At 47.7% G+C, this 26,820-nt stretch overlaps 1 protein-coding gene across 1 annotated transcript in view; it reads left to right on the top strand.

The window, feature by feature from the left end:
- Snd1 (staphylococcal nuclease and tudor domain containing 1) overlaps nucleotides 1–26,820 on the top strand; it is a 436,904-nt gene that overhangs the window by 398,085 nt on the left and 11,999 nt on the right. The window contains exon 17 of the mRNA XM_074063886.1: nucleotides 23,348–23,536. Coding sequence (XP_073919987.1) covers nucleotides 23,348–23,536 — 189 coding nt within the window. The remainder of the gene's footprint in view (nucleotides 1–23,347; nucleotides 23,537–26,820) is intronic.

Genomic DNA, 26,820 nt, shown 5'->3' with positions numbered 1-26,820 from the left:
CTTACTCATACATAGAAAAGACAGCCCTGCAAGTTTTACCTGCACTGATTTCAGCAATTCAGTTGCTGTACTGTAGCAAGGCATTTGCTGCTGCCAGACGATCCAGAATGATGACCTTATTGCCACATAAAATCTAGGGAACTGGACCCCAACTAAGTCCATGTGTCCGTCAGATCCCCAACAGTTCACCACTAGAACAATCAATGCAAAAAGATCACTTTATCCTCTGGGTCCTGGCTGAATTTTTTGGTCCTAACTTCCTCAATTTTCCCCTGGTCTTTGGGTCCAAATCCTTCTTCCATTTATCATGTCACCCACAAATCCACTTTCTGTGCTTCTGCCAAGATCCTTCTCCAGTCTTCTCCAGAGAATTTCTGTTCTTATTTGAGAGATCCATTTTTCAAGAAGATAGGCAAAACTGCCACAGTGAAGGGACACATCAGTCCTCCTAAGCTGAAGAAGAGCAGCATTTCCTATATATTTCTGAGCACCTCTCTGGCTCGACTCCATTGCAAGTACAGGCTCAATAAATCCATCTCTGGGTCTTTGTGAATGACAGTAGCTTCACTTGTTTGAAAACCCTCATATCCAGTAAATATGAAGAAGGTGGATAAGGCCTTTTAGCGGATAGAGTACAGCCTGGTCCTTCTTTGGTTCTGCCTCTTGAACTCCCCAGGGATTTTCCTTCTCAGTAGTGTGCACAAGATCCTTACACATGGGGCATCTTGGAGCCACCATTCAAGTTTACGGTTCTGCCCTTGGGTCTACCCTTCCAAAGATGTAGGTAGAGGCCCAGAAAGATATCTGAAATAAGACTGTTTTCTGTTAGAACAGAAAACCAAGCTTCAAAATTCCTTACAGATATGGAGAGATGAACTGCAAGTTGCAGTCCAAACTTTCAATTTGTAAGTTACAAATTGAAATGTAATTTACCAGTTGTAACAAATGCCAAGTCCAGTGTTTAAGTTCAAAAATCAGTTACACAATTATAAGATCAAAGTAACCTAGCTTGACAGCAATTCATTTCAAAATTACCCCAGGGGGTTTTGTGTACTACACATTGTAAGCTAACAACAGTGTGAAGTGACTGATAAAAATTGCATTAATAGAGAAATACCTCCTTTTATTCTACACTGCTTAAGCAACTTCTGGGGTATTGTGTTAGGCACTTGTGTCACTGTGACCAAATACCCAAGGAAAACAACTTGAAGGAGAAAGATTTATTTGGGCTTACAGTTTCAATAGGTGTGGCCCATCATAGTGGGGAGCAGTTTGTAGCATGGTGGACAGGAAGCAAAGAAAATACTACAAGAAGCAGGAAAAATAAAACCCAGTAACATGCTTTTTCTGACTAGGCCCCTCCTCCTATCTCTCACCACCTTCCAATAATGCATCATATTATGAATCCATCAAGGCATTAATCCATTTATTAGGTCTCTGGAAGTGCTGTCACAAATACCCCTTAAGATGTGCTTTACTAATCTCCTAGGCATTTCACAGTCCAATCAAGATGGCAATTAAGTTTAACCATCACAGATACTGTGTTCCAGTGTTAGTGTTGTGTTTTTAGAGGGTCCTTAATATAATCAATGGAAGGGCATTCCTAGAAAGGGACCTGGGTAGTATAGCATTACAGCAGGGTTCAAGTGTAGTGAAGGATGGAAATCACTATGGAGGGAAAGAAAAGACAGCGCAGGGCTGGAGGTGTGGCTCAAGCCATAGAGTTCCTGTCTAACAAAGTCAAAGCAATGAATTCAAACCTCAGTACTGCCCAAAAAGGGGGATTAGTGGGGAGCAGAGCAAACATTCACAATACTAATGGATATTAGGTGGAGGGAGGCAGGGAAGGAACACCTTTTGTGTACTTGGTGTGGCTAAGTGCTAACTTTTCTCCTTTGGTCCTAAAAGCAGCTCTGTTGAGCTAAGTGATATTTGGACTTAGCAAACTTTCCCAAAATCACCCACTGGTGATTAAAAAAAAAAAAAATCAGATTTGTCCCAGTTTGCTCCAGAGGACAAAACATAGACCAGTAGGAACAAGTTGAAGTTAGTGGGTTTTGAGTTTTCCAACAGCAAAAAAGGATCTTCTAAAAAAGAGCTCCAGTTAGTGAAATACTTGATGGAAACTGATCACTCAGAGATATGTGAAGAACATCCACATTGAGGAAAGTGGTAAAGGTAACATTTGGTTCCAGTGGAATGGCCTGGAATTCCCTAGGGCTTTCAGAGGGCATCCTTTTGAAGTGTGGTATGAGACACAGTTGCTAGACAGGGAGGGAAAACTACAGCTTGCCAACAACCCATTTCTTTTGCTCAGGCTTACAGATTACAGACCATTTATGGTCGCGCTTTAGCCTGGTGTCCTGTTTGCTCATCTCAGCTGTCTGAATAGGCTCCTGTGTGTCAGCATGTCTGTCAAGGTTGGATCTGTCCCGCCTCCCCTATTTGACTTCACTTCACTGCCCCAGCTTGTGTTTCCACCTAGGAATGGGTGTTTTGAAGAAGCTCCCTCCTGCTCCTTTTCTCCATTGGCACAGGCTCCCTCTCAGAGGCATTAACTGAGGGGTGGGTCATAGCCTTCCTGCCTCAGACAGAACTGTCTTCCAAGCTGGGCATGTTGATGAGGCCGTGTGTGGATCCACATGCTCAAACCGCAGCCTGATCGATGCCTGTCAGAGCTCAGCATCAGAGTGACAGCTGCATGCCGGGCTGTTTGCTGAACACAGCTCATCCGTCAAGGGAAATCAGACGAAATCCATCTACTTGTCCAAAGTCTGGCCTGATAGACTGTGCCTGGAATGCCAGTCCTGTATCCAACCTTACTTTTTGTACTAAAGATCATTGCCTGTGGGATTTCAGTGTTACGTTGGTGGATTCCCCAGGGAAGGGGAATTACAGTCAATAAAATTATGTGAAGATACCCAATACCCAACCCCTACCCTTCAGCAGTTTCAGTTTGTGGCTGGTATGTCCTATATGGACAATGTAGATATGGTACGTAAGAATTAATACATAATCATCTTAAACTGATCAGTATAAAATGAAACAAAGTGAATTTTTTTTAAAATTTGCAAATGTATATTCAGTAACATGTAACTAGCTTAAGTAAGTGTTGCGGACAATTGGTGGGAAAGGGGCTTTTTAGACAGTCTCATTAGAGAGACAATTACAGAATTGACAGGCACACATTTTGGCAAAGGTTCTATGTTTATAAACCATTTGGGGCTGCAAAAAGCTCTGTCACCCTGTGTCTTGGCAGCAAGCCAGCTAGCTGCCTCTCTCCTCTCTCATAAGCCTTTTTTATCCCATACAAGCCCGTACCTGAACCTTCAAGGAGCCCCTCACCAGCCCTCAGTCATTCCAGCCCTCCCATTTCTCAAGGTTGTGGCTCTTAAATAAAGAGATCGACTGTGTTCCCACCTCTGTTGGAGGCCATGCAGGTAACTGCCTCCAGTCAGGGGTCTGAACAGCTCTCAGGGCTCAAGGAAAAATGCAACAGGCCAGTACTTAGGAAGGTATATTTTTCTACTTGGAAGACTGGAACACAAAATTATTCAGTGGACAGAAGTGGGCTGTCTGGGTAGTAGGAGAAAGAAGTCAAGGAGCAAGGGATGGGACATAGGGGCTGAGAGAGAGAGGTGAGGCTTTTCTGGTGGGGAGGGGGAGTTTGCAACCCACAAGCAGAGGATGGGGAATCTGGATGAATAGCAAACCAGGGAAAAGCCATAGTTCCAGAGGGCTTCTTTTTCTGCTCACTCTCAAAGGGCCTTTCAAACTAGAGAAGGATACTCTGATATGTCTGCTCTGGGGGTGTCCTTGCTGATATCGGCTCCCCGGTTGGGCCTCCTCTCCACACTGCCCTACTTCAGCAAGCTTAGCTCTCCCCCACCCCAGGCCTGTGGAGTGCAGCAGTCAAAGCTTTAGTGCCCACACACTGGAGCCATTCTGCAATAAAAGAAAATAAAACAAGGTAATGGAAATTGCTGGTGCAAGGGGCAGCCGCCAGGAGAACAGGGCCTGATGCTGCCTATCTTCCCAGCACCACCCATCACTATTAAGGCTGTCGGGAAGGCATCCACAGTCTCCCGAGCCTCCTTTCCAGGGCTGAGCGAGTGGCCCATGCAGTGGTCAGCTGGAACAGCCACAGTGGTGGGTACACAGGCAAACTTGTGCAGGGGCATAGACATAGCCTCCACGCCTCCTCAGGGCTCAGCCTAGGGGCAGGAAGGCTGGGAACAGAGGTGATTTCACCTACTACAGCATACCAGAATGGGGAGGAAAGGAGTCCTACCCAGAGGGTGACAGAGGGACAGAAATCAGTGTCCTTAAAGACAGCCTCAGCTGTACTTTATCCACTTGGTGGAAGAGGTGGAGTCTGGAAATGCCCAAAGGGAAGTGGAGGGGTTCATGAGCACCTGGCTGACTTGTCATACCAAGGTCCCCACCTCACACGTATACTGTCCTGTGCAGCCGATATTTATGCCTTGCTCAAAGGATGGCATTAGCAGTAGTTCAAAGTCTTCAATAATTTTCATTTTGTCATGCAGCGTGCCTGACCTTTTGACCAGAGAGCTTTTAAATTCCCCTCCCTCACCCTCTTTTCTCTCTCCCTCTCCCTGGCTCCTCCATCCCCAGGCTTGATCCAGACTTGTTGATGAGCCTCAGCTCTCCCCCACACATGAGGCACTAAATCTTGCCTGCCTGCCTCGCGACCCACCATCATTTCCCGAGCTCACCTACGCCCATGAATGCTTAATTTAAAACTTCTGCTGCCTCTCAGCAGTTTGTAATTCTGAGGCCAATCTCAACAGAGGAAGCAAAATGGGCTGATGAATGTACTCAGGAAGGTGAGCAGAAAACCATACGCAGCATCTCTGTGATGTGGGATGAGGCTTTCTTAACCAATTGGTGTAATAAGATGGATATCTGCAGTGTCCAGTTGTTCTAATAGGATGGATGTCTGCCTGATCTATCGACCTGCAGGGTAGTTATGAGTTTTAAATTTCCTCATCTCAACAGCAATAAATTCTGTGGGCTTTTCAATTATAAACTCAGTTTTTCTCACCTGGGAAAAACTGGTTTTGTTTTGGTCAAAGGGTAAAAGAGGCAGGTGCAGCAAAGGCTTAGGAGGTAGCAGGGCATGCAGCTGGTACCCATCCTTTACCTTTCCCTCCTCCGCAGCCTGTACCCCTCCCACAGGCATCGCTGTGGGCCAGTTTCCCTTGTTCTTGTCATCTCAGCACAGCTGATGTTCTCCCCCACAGGGATCTAAAGGAACCCCAGTGGCTTCAGAGGTTTGCACTTCTGAGGTTAAGCCCTTCTCTGGGTGTCTGCTTGCTTCCTTCAGCAGAGGGAGGGAAGCCAACAGAAGAATGAAATGGGAGTGGATGGAACTTTTGGCTTCATAGCAAGGGGATGCCCTGCCTGGCCACCTCCCAACTCAGGCCCAAAAAGAAGAGGTTGCAGCCATGGCTCCCAGGCAGTCAGTGAGGTGATGATAAGTTCCTAGGGCCCAGCTCCTGCTGAGCAACCAGTAGAGAATAGATGCTGTGAACCCCAGAGGGTAATGAGCCCAGAGCTGCTAACTGGAGAGCTCAGTATGGGATCATCTGGGAAAGGAGCTCGGACAGATCGCCTTTCCTAATGACATGTCCTTTACTCTGACACTTCAGCCCTTGTCCAAGAGCAGAGCAGCCAGGCCAGCAGGAAGACAGATGACTCTCTCCAGGGCCACTTCCTGACCTCCCTCAGCTTGTCTTCATCCCCCACACCATGGCCAGGCTCCACCTCAGCTCCCTCCCCCACACCATGGCCAGGCTTCACCTCAGCTCCTCCAGGAAATTTAAACATCTGGGAGTGTGATGCTCCCAGATGACAGCAGAGTCATTCTGCCCACAAGTTAGTGACAAGAGCCTGGCTCTGGAATTTGGAAGGATTAAGTTTCAGTTCTGGCCTCTGCATCTACAAAATGGTCTTGTGCACTGTTTTTTAAATTAAATTTTGGTTTAACTGGCACAAAAAATATAATTGTTCATATTAACAGGGTACCATGTGATATTTCAATATATGTAAATGTTATATAGTGTTTAAATCAGGGTTCAGATCTATCTCAAACATTTACCATTTTTCATGATTAAAACTTTCAGAATCCTTTCTTCCACCTCTTGAAATGTATAGTGTATTATTGTTACCTATAGTCAGTTACTGCACAATAGCATATTGGAACCATTTTAACTTCAGCAAGTTTTTTAACTTCTCTAAGCCACCAGTTCTTTATCAATAAAATGGGACTACAGCCAACTGTGTCACAGAATGGTTATAAGGATCAAGTTAAGACTATGTGTATGTCTGCAAACCTAATTCCATGTTCCCTCATAGCCCTATATGCCCAAGACTCTGTTTGGATCAGTAATAAAACAACAAAAGATCTTGTTTCTCTGTAATATGCAACAAAAACAAAACAAAAAAAATCTTGTTTCTCTGAGATTATCTTCCTAATCAAATAGTCTTAAAAGCAATGACAAATCAATAAGTGCCAATGACTGGCATCTGTATGTCCTTTTCATTCTAGTCATTTTACCCTTGGCTGTGTGTTAGACACCATGTAGGAGTCGGTACTACAGAGTCAAGTAAGGTGTGTCATCAAGGAGTTGGCAGGCTTGGATGATCCATGCTCTTGAAGTGCTCGGGAATGTCGTGGAGTACATCTGGGGACTCAGGAAAGATTCCTGCAGGAATGAGCTAGAGATGTGGTTCAAAGGGTAGAGTCCTTGTGTAGCAAGCGCAAAGTCCTGAGTTCAAACCCCAGTAGTGCAAAAATCCTGTAGGAAGTGCTATGTAGGCTGAGTCAGTAGGAGGAATAGGTGTCAGCCCAGCCATGGTTGGAGGGAAGGACATACATTACAGAGAAAGGTACCGAGGCAGCATCCAGTTGCTGGTGTAGACCAAAAACAGCATTTATTTAAGGAAGATTAAGTTTTCCAGAGCAAAATGGACTAGAGGTGTGGCTTACACAGTAGAATGCCTGCTTTGCAAGCATGAAGTCTGAGTTCAAAATCCCATTCCCACCAAAAAAAGGGAAAGAATGGATAGACATAAGATTTCAGTCTTTTTAAAACCAGATCAGAGTCCTTGTGTAGAAGAGGGTAGGAAGTGATGGGAATGAGGCAGGAGAAGCAAATTCCTCTTTCCTGCTAAGCATTGATAGCTGCTCCTATCAGCTGAGTGCTGATTCCAGTGGCTGGTACTTGGCTCTCAGGCCAGGATTCAGCACTTCCAGTTTGCACCCCAAAGAAGCTCTATGTGGTTCTAGAAGACACAGACCTAACCCCCCCGCCAAGGCTGGGAGCATGAAGCTAGGTTGTACACTGGCCAAAAGCTTATAATTTTTTCTTAGACAACCACAGAGCTTGGTCATTCTATGACCTAGGTACACCCAAAATAGGTTTCTGTTCTTATTGTATATTAGGCATTGATCTAAAAGTTTTGTGTCTATTAGCTCACTTAAACTTTGTGAGGAAGATACTCTGTTTTCTTATTCCCATGTTATAAGCTTGAAGAAATGTAAGCAAAGACTTGAAATGACTCCCCTAGAGTTACTAAATGGCCTAGGCTGAATTTGAACCCAGGTAGTCTGGCTTCAGAGCTCTTGCTGATAACCACTATTCAGTTCTGCTAATGGATATGGTTCCCAAAATCAGGAGAAAATGGAGGCAGGTAGGTAGGATAAGGCATAAAACATTGTGTTTGTGTCTTATGCAGGGAAGGTATGAAAAGTTCATGCTGAATGACCAGGCCTGGGGATGGCTGGACCTTGTTCTCCTTACTCTGGCTCCTTGGATCTCTCTTATGTCCATCCTGACTCTAGGCCAGCATGATCCATGGTCCATTAACAAGCTACTGGTCTGCATTTTCATTCCTTTCCATTCATTTCTCCCAACAATCATGATTGTAACAGGGTCTTCCTTCTTTCCCTCCTGCCTTCCTAAAAATGTATAGAATCAGTCCCTGGTTCATCTGTCTCATTCTATATCAGAAGAGGGTTGGGCTCCCATGTGCCCCCATCACCTCATCTCTTTTAGGTCAGCCCTCTTGAACTTTTGTTCTGGGCTACTTGCCTCTCCTCTGGGCCCCTGCCACCCTTATCATCCCCTTTCTTCCTCTCTAACATCTTTTTACATTTCCATTGACCTCAACCTCACTTTCCATCCTAAAGTTTTACCCTTGGTCCTCCTTCTATCCTACAGTTATACACTGTTTTCAGAATGTTTCCTTATACTAGAACAGGTTTGTCTTTCTCCTGACTGGGAAGTCCAGTCCATCCTTTAAGGCCCAACCCCTTCCTAGAGTTTCCCAACTCTCCAGTGGCTCTCCTTCTCTTTCTTTCTCTCTCTCTCTCTCTCTCTCTCTCTCTCTCTCTCTCTCTCTCTCTCTCTCTCTCTCTCCCCCCCATTCCCTCCATCCTCACACACACACCCCAATGCTTCTATTACTTGCTGTCTGTGCCACTCAGCTGTCGTGTCTTATATGGCATTTTGTCTCTAATTGACATGATATGACTTCATCATGTCTTCTCAACTAAATCTCAGGTTCTTTGAAGTTTTTCTCCTTTTAGATCAACTGCCATGCTTAATACAGGCTTCTGACTTCAAGACAGGGATATAGGAGATGGGCAAACCCTTAATGATTTTATGTATTTCCATTCCTTTAGTGTTTGTCTTCCCATTTCGAAGAATCTTAATCATTGTTAGATGTTCTCATTTCTTTCATCAGCTCAACTGTGCATCCCTAGTGCTTCTCCAGCTCTGCTGTATCTTTCTGAGCCACAGTGATCTTCCCTTGCAGTGTACACTGTACTCTATTATTTCACCTGAATTTTCTGCTGCTTGTCTGGTCTTGAAAGCTATCTTTGTTAGGAAAACTGTGGACAGCAACCAGGAATATAGCCACATGGAAGGTACTGCCCAGAAACGGAAGAGGCCTACCAAGCCCAGCCTCACTAGGAGTCTAGGATCTTCCTCCCTTAAGTCCCTTCCAGCACTGCCTGGAATCCTACAGTACATGGTGCAGGCTCTGGAGACTAGGTTAGGTTCAAAAGAAATAAGAAAACAGCCTCCTTCAGGTGTATTATGTAAAAAATAATGGATTAGAAAGACAAGTTAATAGAGGACAGATGTGAGCACTAAGAAGGAGTTATTTCTTGGGAAGAGTGAATTGAAGATTTTTTTGGAAGATAAAAGTGGAATGGAGTGCTACCTATATATTCACTACCACTCCAGGACAGCACTTTCCAGAGGTAAATGGACAGATCTCTGTCTCAGTGGACTCTGCCGCCTCCCTCAGCTGCTGCTTGCCCAACCATCCCAGCCCTGATGTAGGCTTGTGGCTTTGAGGCAGGGATATAGGAGGTGGGTTGGGCAACTGACAGATCAGATCAGTGGGCCAGAGCAGAGGGTCCTTGAAGGAGATTCAGAAGAAATGAGACTGGTGAGATGGGTGCACAGCACTATCTAATATGCTTCTTCTCCCTAGTCCTTTTTATCTGCCCTCCTTGCTGCATCTTAGTGAGCCCCTGCTTAGGATCAAGACTTGCTGACCCAACCTTACTACTCTGCATTTCTCTGCCCACTGGCTCCAGGCAGCAGCTCAGAAGCAGCAGGCAATTGAGACTACCCCAGAGATGGCATTGAAAGCAATCAAATTGCTTACATGGTATTTACACTGAGTGGTGAGGTGGTAGCAGGAATCTCAAAGCTTTGTCTGAGGGCACTGTGGCAAGAATGCCATGGCAGGAGAAGCTGTGTTGACAGCAGTAGCTGCATCCAAGTGTCCTGTGTCAGAAGAAGCACTTCCACTGATGCCAAGGTCAGGCCACTGTTCCTCCTCCAGGTCTAAAGGATTTAGATGCTAATTGTGACTTCTGGAAGATCCTAGCCTAGCCGCAAACACTGAGAATCTTCATGTCCTCTCTCCATTTCAGAACATGCCCACATTGGTGGAGCACTACCCACAAGGGTCAGAGAGCATGTGTCAGTGGGATTCTGCTTAGCAAAACAGAACTAGGAGGTGGAGCAGGGCAAATGAGGTTACCTTGGCCCCATTTAGGCAGGACACAGACTGCTATTCCCTGTCTAAGACCAAGGCAAAATCAACCTGGGCAGGAAAGAGGGTTCAGGGGCCACTTACTGGCTACTGAGGCCTCATTATGCAGTATTTGGGACATTTGATTGAAACTGGAGGGAGGAAATAATTGAGATTAATGGGAGGTGGTGGCTCACACCTGTAACCCTAGCTACTCACGAGGCAGAGATTGGGAAGATCATGGTTTGAAGCCAGCCCAGGCAAATAATTTGAGAGACCATATCTTGAAAATATCCAGCACAAAAAGGGTTTGTGGAGTGACAAGTGATAGGGCAAGCCTGAAGCCCTGAATTCAAACCCCATTACCTCAAAAAAAAAAAGTTGAGCAGAATCCCATTAGCAACCAATGCTACATAATTTTTCCTCATTGTCACTCATAATTGCTTCTGATCTCATGGCAGTGTCTTTGAGAACTTTCAGGAGGTTCAAAAGAGTGTAAAGAGCCCCATGTTGCAGGCAGTGGAAAAAGTAGAGGGAGAAGGAAGATGGTTCCGGTGTAGAGAAAGCAAGGTCCAAATGCCCAGGCCATGGCTCCTTGCCTTTCTCTGGGCAAGGACCATGGGGGCCTGCCACAGAACAAGGACAACAGGGGATGAGGAAGGCCACTGAATATAGCCCAGAGGTGTCTTGGTGCAAGCTCCAGTCCTACATGAGGAGTTTGGGAGGGTTTATGGCCTATTAGAGCTCCACTCTAAGAGGGTAAGTGATGCCATATTTTAATTGTCATTAGCAATGAAAAAGTCAGCAGTGAAGAAGCCCAACCTCTCCTACAGAGGAGGGCAGCAGCCCCGTCATTAACCAGGCTGATCTGGCCTCTGGAAGATCATGTGTACGTGCTGAAATGTATAATGGGTGGCTTTTACCCATGGGCTTTTCTATGCATTACTAAGAGGCCAGAGAGATCACAGGCCCTTCAGGTCACAGCAAGCAAGAATCAGTTGTCTTGTGTGCAGAAAGATGGATGCAGAACAGCCCTCTAGCACTGGCACTGCTCAGACTCAAAGATGTTTCCTTTCCCCTGCTCTAAGAAGTTAGAAACAGTTTGGGAACATGAATCAGACATAGGCAGAGTCCCCAAAAATGTTTAGATCTCCCCTCTCCTGGGCCTAAAAGCAGCTCACTTAGTGGAGTCAGAGAAGCTGAGACTTTTTGCTCCTCTGTGTCCTGGCCAGAGCTATAGGTTAACAGGGCTGCTGTCAGCCTGCAGTAGTACCGTTGTGCAGATCAGAAGAGGGTCTCCTCCCTGGGCGTTCATACACAGCATACCCAGTGCAATACCTGCTGAGGAGAGCAGTTCTGCTCCAGACCTCATGCTTGGCACCCAAAGGCAGGATGGATGTAGGAGATCAGGGGTTAGTGCAGGACTTGCTCAGAGGAGCAAGAGGGTTGGTTCCTTCTTAGCTGGTCTGATGATCAGGGAGGCAGGCAATTTCTTAACCCCTGGCTACAGGTTTTTCACTTTAGTCCTTTTTCTGGCCCGCAGAAGGGATTGGTATCTTTGTCCCTTTTGCCAAGAGGTCAGGTGATAGTAAAGAACAAAAGAAAAGAGGTCTGTGTTGCTTCCCCCATATATAGGATGCTCCAGCCCTGTCTTAACAGCTTTTGAGTAGGCTGCATGGCCATAATCCAGTTTTGAGAACTCTAAAGTGACAGGGCCAGGGGTTGGCTTCCAATCCAAGCCCTGGATTCTTCAATCCCAACAGCATTGCTTTCCTCAAAGGTGTCTGGGTTCTCTGAAAGGGCCTGAGACCTCCTGTTACCCACACATGACTTGTACCTTCAGACTTCCTCAGCCCTTGGACTCAGATGTTCTGAAAATTGACAGTGGCCTGGTCTGCAGCACCTAACTCTTTGCTTGGAGAATTTAACACTGGGATTCAGATCTGAGAATCCCAGTCTTATGGCATCTCTGGCCTCGCCTCAGCCTCTGCCCCATCCTCTTAGCACCTGTCCTATCCTGCCCTCATATATAGTTCTTCTTCAAGCAGACTCATGTCTGCTTTGCTCTTCACCCCTTCCTTGCTGAGGTATCAGTGGCCAGGAGGCAGTAAATGTGTGGGAGACCAGAAAGAGGCATATGCAGCTGCTGCCTGCACTCATGCCTGGATAAAAAGAGGAATCCATCCTTGCTCCAGTTTATTCGGTCCAAGCAGAGCCAAATGCAAAAGAGCTCCTTCTGCTCATGATGTCTGGGCTGCCTCTGAGTCATCAGCACTGGCTGCCTAACCAAGGCTGCCCCACCGGACTCCTGTGAGTACACCTACTGCATCATGGCAGCTGTGGACCAGCCCTCCACCACAGCCTTCTTTCTTCACCTACCATGCCACAGCATTTGCTCAATGACAGGGACTTTCTTTCTTGTAGTTCATTGCTGGTGATCTGGGGAAACTAGGATATTTTACTTTTCATCTATGTACTAAATGCCCACCAGGGACCATTAACAGATACCCTATGATGAGATGAGCAATGCTGTGAGGAAAAGCCCTAAGTAAATTCTGGCATGTTTCAAGTGAAATCACATCTGTGCAGAATCTCAAAGGGTAGCAGCTGAAGTAGTAGGAAGGAACATTTCAGGCAAAGGGAATAGCATGTGCTGAGACCTAGAACAGTAAAGCATGTGTGGAGCAGGACGTGTTTGGCATGACTAGATAAATATGACAAGGGCCAGAATAGTCGAAGTGGAGACCAGCAAGATTGCAGCAGTGAGGAGCTCATCCTCTGCTGTGCCAAGGAATTTGAACTTTAGCAGAGAACAAGGAAAGAATTTCAGTGGAAGGGTAAAGTGTTCAGATATGGAATGATTGATTTGATTGATTAAATGATCGATTGATTTAGCACAACAGGATTTATTGAGCTCTTACTATATGTCAGACTCTCCTTAAGTGTTTCACTTTCTCTTCTTAAAAACCCTTTGAGATATGGGTCATTCGTTATTATGCCCATTTGACAAATAGGATAACCCACACCCAGAGAGATCAAATTAGTTCCTCAAGGTCTCACCATAGTAGATCAAGTTTTGAAGCAGGTGGTCTGGCTCCAGAGGATTGGACTTGCTACAATTGAGGTTTAACTGGTGGAGTTGAATTCTGAAGGGAGGTCCAGACTGGAAGTAGAAGTTGTGTCTGATCACTCAAGAGTGGTGGAATGCCCAGACTGTCCACAGCTTAACATGGACCCTAGGGAATATCCATATTCAAGGACCATGTTGAAGAATTCACAATTGAAACTACGAACAAAGAGAAAAAGCCAAGTTTAAGAGTCTGAGACCTTTGTCACATCATCAGAAAGGTAAAAAATGAGGAAGTATGTGAAGAAATTATTAAAATGGCAATTAAGAGGTCCTGGATGACCTTTGAAGTAATAGAGACAGTAGAATGCTGACCGTGGGAACCAACTGCATTAGATGGGGGAGTGGAAGGCGGGTAGGCAAGAGCCGAATGCTCCTGGGGTAAAGAGAAAGAGGTGGACTTCAATATGTACATGGAAGCAATGATAGGAATCTCCCTGTATAGCTATCCTTACCTCAACTAGCAAAAACCCTTTGTCCTCCATATTAATGTTTATACTCTCTCTTCAACAAAATTAGAGATAAGGGCAAAACAGTTTCTGCTTGGAAGTGAGGGGGTAGGGAGGAGAGAGGGGGGAAAGGGGAAAAGGAGGGGGAAGGGGGGAGTAATGACCCAAACATTGTATCCACATATGAATAAAAGAAATTTTTTAAAAAAAGGAATAGGAGGCCCAAAACAAGGTTTTCCAAAATGGGCAAGTTGTTTATAGGCAAAGAGGTAGACACTGTGGGAAGAACAATCAGAAAAATATGATAGAAGAAGATAACTGATAGAAATAGGTGCTCTAGGAAGAAGAGGGTATGATCTAGAGCCCAATTAATTCCCCTTTTTATCCATAATGGATGGAAGAGAAAGAAGTAGCCATGGATGCCCACCTAAGTGCTTTTTAATGGCAAAGTGTGAGTCCTCATAGTCATATCACCCACAGTTATTCAGATAAAGGAGCCTGAAAGTTGGGGGTCAGCAAAAGCAGTATGTACAGGACAGGGGCACTGGTCCACAGAGCAGGCGTTGAGGTCAGTTATATAAGAATAGGTGCCTATAAATGGAAAACCCTTCATTTGGACTTGACCTAATCGGACACTTGGTTACTTTTAGACCAAGTGAGATTTGATAACCTCAGGCAGTTACTTCAAGTATCATACACACAGACAAAAAAAAAAAAAAAAAAAAACAGTCTTTATCCCTTTAGGGCAGGTGTAGCTCTGAAAACAGATTGGTGCTCTGACTGGGCTTGGGAAAACGCCACTGTGGCTGATTTCCTGGTCTAAGAAGGTAGAAATGCTGTTTGGAGGCTCCTGGTGGAGTTAATCTTCATTCCAGTTTTTGGCTAGGACCCACTCTCTTCACTTCATCCAGAGAGCATGAAGAAAAGCTGGGCCACTCAGGTATGCCCAGCTCTCAGAAAGATCCCAGGGCCTGCCTCTAACTAAGGAACCCCCTTGGGAAAGGATTCCAACAGTGGTACCCTACTCCTAGGTTAGGGCAGAGCAAGCACCCCCTGATTCCACCACATTCCTAGCAGGAACCTTGGGGAAGAGAGAGTTAACTCTCCCTCCAGCCTCCAGCCGGGGGTTTTCCTGAGAAGATGAACAGTCTGCCTTCCTTATTGTCTGCACCAAAGGAACAGATTGCATCAGTTTGTAAACTGTGTTACCACTTGCAAAGGCCTGGAGTCAGCAGGTTTCCATTTCCCAGAGGACTCCCAACCATGCTGATCACCTTGGCTGCTGCCTCTCTGCCTCAGGCAGGACCAAAAGCCAACCCCCACCCCCCACCCCTTATGCTGGAGTTAGGGAGAAGTCATTCAAAGAGAGAGAAAAAGAAGCCAAGCTCTCTTGCTCACCACCCAGGCTTTCCCTCCATTTCTAGGAGCTCCTTGGCCCCTCTTAGTAGGATGCCAACTGGACCAGACTTCCAGGTATTCCTAGGGCTTTGGCGTGGGCCAGTGCTCAGATGTCAGAAGTTTTCTGGAAAAGCAGTCCACTCTGTGGGTTGGACATGAAAGAGTCATCTGGTCTAGAGGTGAGGGGGGAACCGGAGTGGAGGTGCTGGTAGAGGTAGAGCCTCGCTGTGCCAGCAGCATGTGGAAGATCTGTCCATGCTGCCACCTGCCTCTAGCCTGCCCACTCCCCACCGTGCTGATAGTAATGAGACCAAAAAGGCATTTCATAGGCATTGCCTCCTGGCTTCTGGAGCATTACATTATTAATTGCATTGTGTTAATGTTCATCATCTCTGAAAGAAGTTGCTGTGTGCGTGCGTGTGTGTGCCTGTGTGTGTGTGCGCGTGCGTGCATGTGGGCACACGTGTGCACGTGAGGGGCTAGGAGTGGAGGGCATGAGGTGGCTGTGTTAAGCCGCTACTATATTAAGGTGAAGTGTCCCTTCAAGTTCGTGGCTGTGGCTGTGGCAGCACATTACAGCCTTCACACAGCATCAGTGAGAGTGTACAGCCCAGCCCGGGGGCATGGCTCCCTCTGTGTGGCAGAAAGGGGCCTTAGTCATGTGCTGGGTGCTCCGGATCACAGCCATATTCTCAAAAGGCCGTGGACAGATGAACAGGTGGTGTCTTTGCAATAACAAGATCTGTGGCACTGGGTGGTTTATTTTTTAAACATAGGTCTATCTTGGCTCACAGTCTTGGAGGCCCAAGAGCATGGTGCCAACAGTGGTTCTGGCTTCTGGGCAAGTGCCTCACGGTAGATAGTATCATGTGGCAGGAGAACATGAGAGAGACATAGCACATGAGATATGAGAGGGGAGAGGGGCCACGGTCCTGGGAGACCTACATTGATCTCTTCCAAAGGTGGTGTCCCCATGATCTAATTTCCTTCCACTAGGCCACACTTTGTTTTTTGTTTTGTTTTTGAGGCAGGGTCTTGCTATGCAACCCAGGCTTAACTTAAACTCATGATCCTCCTGTCTCAGCCTCCTTGAGTACTACGATTACAGGCCTGCACCACCATTCCTGGCTTAGGCCCCACTTTTTAGACTTATTACCTCTCACAACCACCCTAGTTGGGGTACTGCCAAACTTGTAGTCCAAGCTTCCAACACATGAATCTGTCAGGGGCAAACCACATCCAAGCCACAGTAGTCAGGAAGAGGTTGGAGTGCCCCAGGGCCCATCTTAATATTCAGTTCACCTTTTTCCATTTGCCCTCTTCCCTTCTGCCAGTTCTCTTCTGGAATGTGATGGTTAATAAGCAAGGCTTCTCCACTTGCCTTCTCTCTCCCATATAACCCATTGTTTTTCTTCTCTTGTATACTCCCAGTTGCAGCCTCCCATGCATACTGTTGCCACCAGCTCTCCCATCCCCAGCCATAGAAAATTCAGAGCAGAAAGAACCTAAGACAGTTCAACTCTCATTTTACAGATGAAGAAACTGAGGCCAAAGCAGGTGCAATGCACCAGCCTGTAGGAGACAGAGCTGGAACCTGGAGTCCAAGGCCTCCTCAGTTCCTCAGTGCCTGTGCAGGCTCTGCTGTGCTTCTCACTGATAGCTTTAAGTTGAGGGAGCAGTTAATTATCTTTTTTGGTGGCACTGGGGTTTGAACTCAGGGCCTTCAATCTTGTTAGGCAGGCGCTCTTACCGCTTGAGCCACTTCACCAGTCCAATGGGGGAGCAGTTAAAAGGGGGATGAAAGCAAGAATTTGCCCTGCAGCATGTGAGAAAGTAGACTTCTGCCTTTGAGGTCTCATTGCACACATACACACACACACTCTCTCTCTCTCTCTCTCTCTCTCTCTCTCTCTCTCTCTCTCTCTCTCTCTCTCTCTCTCTCCTCTGCCCTCTGGAGGAATTAGTAGCCAGCACCCTACTGGGTGGGGGTCCTGTGCTGCCTAAGGCAGCCCACCTCCCTTGGGGTTGAAACACAACCCCCACTGCTGTGTTTCAGGCATTCTTCAGACTCCCAACCCCTGGGCTGAGGCTGGCTAGAGGTTCAGTCATTTCCTGTGCTGCCTTAGGCATTGTACATAGGCATTGCCAGTGCCCTTGGGGGAGATACCTGTTCTTCATCCTCCTGGCAAACACTGGAAAGACTGGTACCTGTAGGGGGAGGAGGGGAGGTTCCCTGCCCATTGCCAATAAATCCCATGTGGAATCTCTCCTCTGGCTGGCCAGAATCTTTACATGGAACCTGGATCCTCATGCTGTCTTCCCCTATTCTACATTTTTTCAAATTTGCTTGCCCTTGGTGCCCTTAGCTGCCTTGTTTAAGCTAGCTGCAGAGGCAGCTCTGGTGCATGCTTTCTCTTTTTCTCTGCATCCCAACTGCATCGTGACCCTGAGAAAGCTTCAGGAGAGGGTTGTAGGTCTACAGTTTTGCCCTTTAGCACCACCACTAGGCATCCAGCTCAGCTCCTTCCCCAGAAGAGTTAGGTCAGACACAGCTCTAAACCCTGAGGCAGGCAGTTTCCTCTGTGGTTTGATGCCTGAATTCTTCAATAATCTCCCTGCCCCCACACACACACACACAAACACACACTCACTCTGTCTCTCTCTCTCTTTAGGAAAGGTTCAGAATCTGAAGGCTAATTGGCTGGGGAGGGCCAGGAGAAGTTGAGAAGAGAGTGTTAGCATTCATACAACTAACTAATCAGCAGCCCTTACCTAGCTTTCCTTCTCTTCCTTCCTCTACACCCTCGGTAAACCCCAAGTGGCTCCCTAGCCTGCCCTGCACCCCAGGCTAGGAGTGAGCCTCCCCACTTAGAGCAGAAGAATTGACACAGCCCCACTGCCTGTCTGGTTGAAGTAGTTCCTGTGTTAAGGAGCTGGACAGAATCCAGATGAGGGGGAGAAGGGGACAATTTGGGGGTGGAGACAGGGAATGAGTATGTATTTCTGGAATCCAGGGCATGGAGGCCACTGAGAGAGGGGCTATAAGAAATGATACAAATTCCTGGATACCACCCTCCTCCCTTTTGCTCACAGCCATTGTTCTGGGAGATCAATCCAGTTCCCTTCTTCCTTTCCCCTTCTCCCCTTCCTCACCCAGCCTCAGCCAGAATGGGTGATCCCACAGCCCCCTGGGTGGGCACAAGGTATGCATGTTGCCTGAGTACCAGGAGCTCTTCCTCAGTAATTAGGAGACATGCAGATTAACAGCCTGTGCCGTTTGTATTAATTTGGTAAATAAGCCAGAACAATTTCATTAGTGGCACATTAATGTGCTTGGGAGCAGGAGGACATGTCCCACTGTGAGCAGTGGAGACTGCTAGCTGCCCCAGCCCACAGACAGGTCAGGTCCAGCATGTCTAGCAGCTTGCACCCTGGGCGTGGTTGGCTTGCAGCCCCCATTTCTTTGACCCTATGATGGGGAAAGACCCCCCAGACTAAGCAGAAAGGCATCTGTCTGTTCCAGTGGGTATGGGGACAGTCACACATCTGAGCTCTTTATTTCAATCTGCCTTACCTTTACTCCTGCATTGTGTGTGAGGAACCTCTGGTGTAAGAGACCCAAAGTTTTTCAGGGAGCGAGAGAGAGAAGTAGCTCATTAAGCAGGGATTGGTCTCCAGTTGCACAGACCCAGTGCACAGATTTGCCAGGCAGGACAGCTGCTGGATGTAACCATTGCAGAGCTGCAGGACCAGCCAGTGAGCTCTTGGCACTGATTGATTGGAGGAAGAAATAGCTTCATGTTTCCTCACTTAATACACAGTACCCTCTCCTCATTTTACAGTTAAGGAAACAGTATAGGAAAGGACATGTGACCTGCTCTCAAGGTTCACAGCCAAAGCTAAGAGTTGAACCCCAATCCATCTGACTCCAAAATCCATGCGTCACTTACTCTTTCAAGACCAAAGCAGTACATACACCAACTCTGGGGAAGATTCCAAGCTTGAAGAAGCTTTATTCCCCAGGGAGCTGACAATGTAGTTGGAGAATACATGAAATAAGTACCCCTACCAGGAGGTAAGAAAATGATGATTGTGATCACTGTCATGATGAAGCATTTCTAGTGCTTAATATAGTTGTATTAGCACATTTAATAATTATAACAATTCTTTGAGGTACGTACTGTTGTAATCCCAAGTTTCCAGCAGAGTAAACAGAGGCACAGAGAACTTAAGTTACTCACCAGGACTCAGGCATATGGCAGATGGGTTCGAACTCATTTGGCTCCACAGTCCATGCTCTTAACCTCTATGCTATATTCTCCCTAAAAGCTATAGCAGTAGTGAGCCCACAGGTGATCAGACGGTAGCTCCCTGAAGACCGGGGTCAAAAGCACGTGCATGGAGAAAGTGGTGTTGAGGCTAGAAAGAGCACAGCTCATAAGGACTGGTCTAGCCCACAAAACACACACCCACTCTGCCAGCATCAAGGGCAGAGGTCCAGACAGGTACTGGCAGACCAGCAAATGAAGCAGTCACAGTGTCCTTCAATCCTGAGGATCACAGTTAACCTTCAGGCATCTCAGCTCCCCACTTCTATCTTTAACCAGTTATGACAAACCACTTCCTTAGGGTGGCACCACCTGCCCCTTCTCATGATCTCTTAGGAGGGGCCTGCCACCCCCAGAGCCATGTGTCCCCTTAGGTCTCAGCTTCAGCATGTACACTAAATAGGACACTGAAGAGAAGAGCCACCATCTGTCCTTTGCTGACGCTGCTTGTGTACATGCATACACATACTCTAAAGGCTATGTCCACCCACATGTGTACACAGCAAATGCCCACACACGTGAAACTAGCTCCCAGCCTTCTGGCAGCCCATGGTCATCAACCAAGGCCTATATTCCTTGATGTCAACTACCACTGTAGGAAACTATGAAAACTATTGAGTCCAGATCTCTTCCGAAACACTCCAAGATGCTGAAGAGACAAGTAGCTTTATTATATGGCACTTTGCACTTTACACAACACTCCACGGGTAGGATCTCAGTTAATGCTCACAATAAACAAGAAGAGGCTTCTTTGAATAAACCTCCCCTAATACCTGTCTTTAGTTTGAGGCAACTTGTAGGAAACAGCTCTCTATATGTGCATTTTGCGGGTCATATATTTGCAAGCTTACATACTCAGTAAAATTTATGTGCAACCCCAAGATCAGTTCTTGTCCTTTTGCAGTCGTTTGTGAACAAGCACAGAGTGGTAGAAACCTTGAGTCAGTTGGCAAGCACATTCCCATGTTAGGTTGAATAAGGCAGCACTCTGTCTTCTTTTTGTAGTTTTATGAGCATAATTAGGTGACCTTTTGTGCTGTGTTTAGTATCATGCATTTTGCTGGCATTTTGTAGTTTAAAATAATCCCAAGTAAGTAGTGCTGCAAGAGGGCTAGGCAAGCCATTCTCTTGCCTCAGCCTACCAAGTAGCTGGGACTGCAAGTGTATGCAACCAATTCTGGCTCTTTTTTTTTTTTTTTTTAATTAAAGGTAAATGTCAGAGAAATCTGAGTCTTAGAGAACTAGAACTTGTATAGACACAGATCCACATGAAGTTACAACTAAGCCACAAATTCCTGGCAGTCAGGAGAAACATGGTGAAGAATACACACATATTTCAACCTAGGAGCTCCCTGCTTGACCCTCTGCTTGCAAACCCTCTCCCCCCACCCAATTCTCTCAGAGCCAGAAGAGTCAGCACCTAGACTGTCCAGGGTGTATCCAAAGGTGGACATAGTGCAGGACTTGTCTAGAGCGGCTGGGATCAATGTGACTCCAGAGCCAGCCTGAACAGTAGCCTATTCACCTTCCCCTGGGAGCCTTTGTTTGACTGAGAAATTATGGCGGTGGCAGCTGTAATGAAAGGGGAAGCAGAGCCCCACGGGTGACAGCAGCATCTCCTTCTACAACCCGAGATGGATCCGGTAGCAACACAATGCCCAAGGCCAGATATTTATTTCTTCTGCTGCTGGCTGGGCCCAGGGACTTGTCAAGCCCAAGTTAGCACATCCGTCGCAGTCAGGGAGAAGCTGGATAAATGTGAAGTCAGAGCTCACTTGCCAAGGAGATACCTGCTGCTCCCTGGCAGGTTGGCCCCGAATGTGGTAGCTAGTCACTGGGTTCTCTACAGTGAACCTTGAAGAGAAGCAAGCATCTCAATTCTGGCCTTAGAGAACATGGTGTCAGTTTGGAGTTTGCCATGTGGAGTGAGGTCTGAGCATGGCACCTTGTTAGATGAGAGGGATAGTGCCTGGTTGCCCCAGCAACCTGTCTCCAAGCTTCTTACATCAATCCCAGCTGCCTGCTGCAGAGAACCACACTGGCCCACCAGTCTAGAGGGCCCTCCCTGTCTGGAGGAAAACTGTGGCCATGGGTGGCAGCTTTGGTTTTAGAAAAAGGACATTTGTCTGCTAAAACTGTGGAAGACAGGTCAGGGAATGGGGAAATTGCTGTGGTTTGGACCTGGGCTCTGTGTTGGCTAAAAACTGTACCGTTCTTACTTGCTTTGGGCTGGTCATGTGTCCCCTGAGCCTCCAAACGCAAGGCAAGCAGCCTCTCTGCTCATCCTTCTGCTACCCCTAAATTCCTTTGGGACTTGCAGCTTCTTGGCCATAGCATGTTTGATGAATCTCAGCAAATAAAGACAAAGAAGAGGTGATCTTCCAGAATGGCATCATGCCCAGCATAGTTCTTGTCCCACCACCACAGAACTGACAGCCTCTTTCCCATTACACCCACACCTGCCCTTCCCCCACACACTCAGTTCCCTCAGGCCTGGATGTGGAAGGAGTCAGCATTGCCCAGGGGAAAGTGGACTGGGGGCTAGTGTGGGTGGTAGAAGTGTTGCTCCTAAAGCAACAGGCTGTGGGAAGGAGGGGGTGAGGGAAGGCCTGCTCTGCTTGGAGGTGATGTAGAGAGGCAGCAGGGCAGCCTTGACTTTGCAGGTGGCCCTGCCCTCACTAGCTGTACTTCCACGTTCCATGCCTTGGTTTCCCCCTACAATCAGAAGTCAGACTGAATCTGTATAGTACCCTTTTTTATGACCCTAAGAGACCCTGCATATACACATTTTGTACCTCACCCAACTAAAAGCATTGTTGAATTTGCATTTCCACTTAAGTCCTAGTAGTAGGACTCAAATGAGAAGTGTTGGAAAATGAGAATTAGTCAGGGTCCTGCCTCCCTTGCTGTGTCCTTTTTGCTCTCCATTACCTTTTCTCTACCCCCAGCCACCTCTCTGGGGAGTCCTGTTACCCAACATCTCCTGGCTCCCTGTCTCATCCCTTCTAGCCCCCTACCACCAGCTCTAACTTAGGCTTTGAGATTTCCCAGGTATTTAGACATTCATTTTATTGTTTAATCGAGCTTGAAGCCATTTAAATTAATACACGTTTTTACATTTAGCAGCAAAGGCTTTTATAGCCCCTTTAGCAAAGGAAGAACGAGGTTAAGAGAAAATCAAGGAAGAAATTTATTCTGGGCCATTGCCTTTCTGAGGTAGGGGCAGATCACCAACCACAAAAGAAATAGTCCTAAGGCCACACTCTTGAAGGAGCAGAGCAGTCAGCACCAGATCTGGGGTCTTGGGGGTAGATCCCTCATCAGAAGGGGTCCAGGAGCCCTTAAACCCTACAGGAATTTCTGAGGAGCCTAGGGTCCTGTGGCCTAGGTTCCAGACTTATTGTAGTGACCACATCCTTCCAACTGCCCCTGTGTGCTTCCACAGTTCTTGCCCACATCTTCCTACCTTAGCTGGCCTCTTTTCTTCTCTCCTCTCTTGACTTCCTGGTAGCCACTTTAGTTACCTTTGTTAAACATTGATCCTTTCAGCTCCTCCAAAAAGAATGCAGTCTCCCTTTTCCCAAGAGGTTGCCTGCTCCCCCAGGCCCCACACAGAGCTGGGGTACATGCTGAAGAAGAATGGGATGCTCTGTCTGCTTCTTATCTTACTCCTGACCCTCAGCCATGAGCACTTGCATACATGACTGGCGGGTACTCCCCCAGTTAAGTCAAGTAGAATCAAGTGTACCCCAGTAGCTCTCTGCCAAAAGGAAGGGTCTAAGAGGGGTCCAAGTGCATGGATACTAGAAGTTCCTACTCTTCTTCCCTGGTTCCAGATGCTCCTGCCATGTAGAACAATCGTATCCAAAATCTGGGAGCCTGAGTCCTGGCCTCAGCACCATTCTTCTCCCGTGTGCACTCAGAACTTTCCCTACAGACTTGACACCCCATGTTTCTGTCCCCAGGTGGAGGTAGAGGTGGAGAGCATGGATAAAGCTGGCAACTTCATCGGCTGGCTGCACATGGATGGCGCTAACCTATCGGTCTTGCTTGTGGAGCAAGCGCTCTCTAAGGTCCACTTCACTGCCGAGCGCAGTGCCTACTACAAGTCTTTGCTATCTGCTGAGGAGGCCGCCAAGCAGAAGAAAGAGAAGGTACAAGTGTGGTATTTATTCCCCAGCATGTGCTCATTCTTGCCTCCCTTCTTCCCACATGCCTCCATAGGTGTCTGCCTCCAAGAATAGGCCTAAGTGGCTCTGTTTCCCCCACACTGAGTGGCCCAGGACAGTGGTGGTCTCAGATTTCTCATCAATGTGCTATGCTCAGTCAAGGGAGAAGTACCAGCTTAGGCAGCCTTGGCCAAAAGCCTGTTGCAGACCTGAGGTAGACTTGAGCTGCCACCCTGGAAGATTCCCCAGTGATCCCCAGGCCTGCTTGGGTGGACCTGCATCAGGACACTGTCTGGAAGTTGACCTTGGAGAAGTGGGAGAAATGACTAGGGAATCACTGGCAAGGAGGAACCTGGTGCTGCCCTCCTTCTCCAGCCCAGACCCTTCTATGTCAGTGCCCTCTAAGGGACTGGGCAGCCCACAGTGCTAGTCTGAATTTCCTTCACATCACCCTGCAGAAAAGCAGCCCCAGGAGATGCATAAAGCTGTTGGGACAGCAGATTTACGGCCCATCAGTCTCTGCAGACACTGCATTAAAGAGACAAGGGGGGTGGGGTGAAAAGCAGCTTTTGGAAACAAATTGACAATTAAGGAACTTGGTTTGGGGGTGGGAGCCAGTTTCAGCACCCCCATAGTAGGCTGTCTCCTTTGACTTATAGCTTGGCCCAATAATGGGGATAAATCAGCCGGCCACCAATTTGTCAGGACTTCTGAGCTTGAGGAGGATTTTGTGGGACAGCCTTGCTGAGCCATAAATTTGTTCCAGGAATAAACGTTTCCTTCCCCGTGGAGAAGCCATTTGGCTCAAAACATGCTTCTTAGAGCCAAGGCCCAGTCACTTGCCAGCAGGAGTGGGGGGCTTTGTGCCTCTAAAGGCACCACATTCTCCCTCAGCCCAGAGCAGCTACTTCCTCACTCAGGGACCAATCTCTCTTCCTCCTGGGACTAGGCCCAAGGACCTGGATCTCTGTCTCTTCTTCCATCCACTGAGAATTAGGACAGGTGATCTACCCACTGAGGACAGGTGTATAGACTCCAGGAGGAGGTGGCTTAGAAGGCCAGGGTAGGCAAAAGAGACTGTCTAGACCCTGAAGGAATTAGCCTCACAGCCTCAGAGGAGGTTTTCCCCCTTCCTTGCTCCAGTTCCTGCTTAACATTAAATCCTGTCTTCCCAGAATGATGGGGGAAGCATCGGGAAAGGAGTCACACAGTTACTGTTGGATTTCCTGCTTGTGACAGCTGAGCTTAAGACTGCCACCCCCGTGTCCTCTGGCTGTTGTAAGGAGGTAGAGGCAAAGGCAATGCCGGGGCCTCCTGTTACAGGGCTGATCCTTCCCAGGAGGGACGAGGCAGGGACCAGCATGACAACCCTAGAGGCCAGGATCCTGAGCAGATGGCACCTTTGCCCCAGGTGTAGTAGCTGGCTACTCAGCCCATGACAACTCATTTGAGCCTAGAAGCTGCCTCCTCAGATCTGTCTCTTCAAGTAGAGACCCAGCAAGACTATAAGGAAGACCAGGAAGAGGAATCTGGTCTGAGAGGGAGGGCTGGTTTCTTGCCAGGTGCTGAACTGGGCATCCTTATTGACTACACAGTAGATTTGTCTGAAGGAGGCCAACTTGTCACTTTGCTGGTGCTACTTGATGCCGAGAAGTAATTATTAGTGATTAACTACTTACACAGGTTGCCCATTTTTATTTATCCAATTAGAATGCAATGGACAACTCTCAGAATTGGGCTGTCCTACCTCCGAGGTCCCTCTCCTTCAAATCTCCATCCACTTAAGGATCCTGAGGGCCCAGGCTGGCTTTCCTCCTCCTAGAGGACTGGGTCCCCCCAGCATTGGCAGAGCCTTATAGTGGCCCTTAGAGTTGCCTGGACTCAGGTGAAAGAATTTGGAGGACAGTAACCTGAATATCAGAAATGATGAGAGGTTTCCTGAGTTTGAGCAGTGTGATTATGTGTGCAGGCATTAGTGTGACAATTGTAGCTTGACAATGCTGGTTTCCCAGCTGTAAGGACTTAGCTAACTCACTGCTGGGTTTAATTCCTCCTTGTACCCTCCCTTGCTCTGCAGGGGACTGATAGTGAGTGACCTCCGCCTCCCTCTCAGGGGTTCTGGGCAGACCTGAGGACCAGAGAGGTAACCACCGATGGCAGCAGTTAGACTGTCTCCCACACACACACTCATACCCAGCCAGGCCCTGGACGCAGCTGCATTGGCCATTGATTGGCTTTTATTGAGCTTGGCTTCCCTGCTGCGGGCTTGATGTCCTCTGCCACCCTGGCCTCATGCCAGCCCCACCCCTGGAGCCCTGTGAGCAGAGATATTAAATAGGATTTAGAGAGGAAAGACTCCAGCCAGTGGAGCCCCAGTCTGTATTTCCCATCTCCTGCCAGGAGGAGGACCTGAGGCTCCCGAGGGAGGAAGTACAGGGCCCAGAGAGATCAGGAAGAGAGACAGCCTCCACTTCTGTTCTGGCCTGGCCTTGCATGTGCCTGGTATATAGGCTTCTCCCTGTTTGGGGGTGGCGGGGAGGGGACAGCTACAGCAGTGCAGAGGGAACTGAGCAAGATAGGAACTTGCCTGGCGGAGGAGGGCTGTGCTTCACCACCAGTGCCCAACTTAGTCTGCATCCAGGACTATGGAGGGTCACGGCAGCGTGGTGCCTCGGGACAGAGTTGCAACCTGGCCCTGCCTTGGAGCAGAAGAGACACCGTTCTCCAACCTGACCATAAACCCCACTAGCAATCAGAGCTGGCAAGGCTTCTCCACACTAATGTACTTAGAGGTGGCCCAAGAGCAGGGGCAAACCCCCTCCCTGGGTGGTCTCCCAGCATCCCTGGACCCTGCTGCCTAGGCCAGACTCAGGTATCCTCTGCCTAGCATGTTGGCTGTGGGGGTCCTTCCTCAGCCTTCCTTCTGAGAAGAGTCTGGGGGTAGAGACTTAAGGCACTAGCTCTGTGTAGGTATGCATAACTATTGTTCCCTCTACCAAAGATCTTTGGGTTTTCCTAGGCTTTTCCCCAGGGAAAAGAAACATTCACCATGGGGATTCTTCAAAACAAGTGTTGTGTCATAGATTTGTGTCCAGAGAGGCTTGGGATGATGCTGGGCAAGTAGTACCTGTCTCTGGCAGGTGTCTTGCTAATGTGTCTGTCTCCTGCACTGTGTGCAGAAGAGTATTGTCAGTCAGTAAAAGCAAGCTGCACCCTTGTACTAAGGGTGGGGTATTGGGCAGCTAAGCCCATCCCAGCCAACTGACTCC

The sequence above is a fragment of the Castor canadensis genome, chromosome 2 (genome assembly GCF_047511655.1).
Source record: "Castor canadensis chromosome 2, mCasCan1.hap1v2, whole genome shotgun sequence".
NCBI classification, from domain to species: Eukaryota; Metazoa; Chordata; class Mammalia; order Rodentia; family Castoridae; genus Castor; species Castor canadensis.
This window is presented reverse-complemented; position numbering and strand designations above follow the sequence as displayed.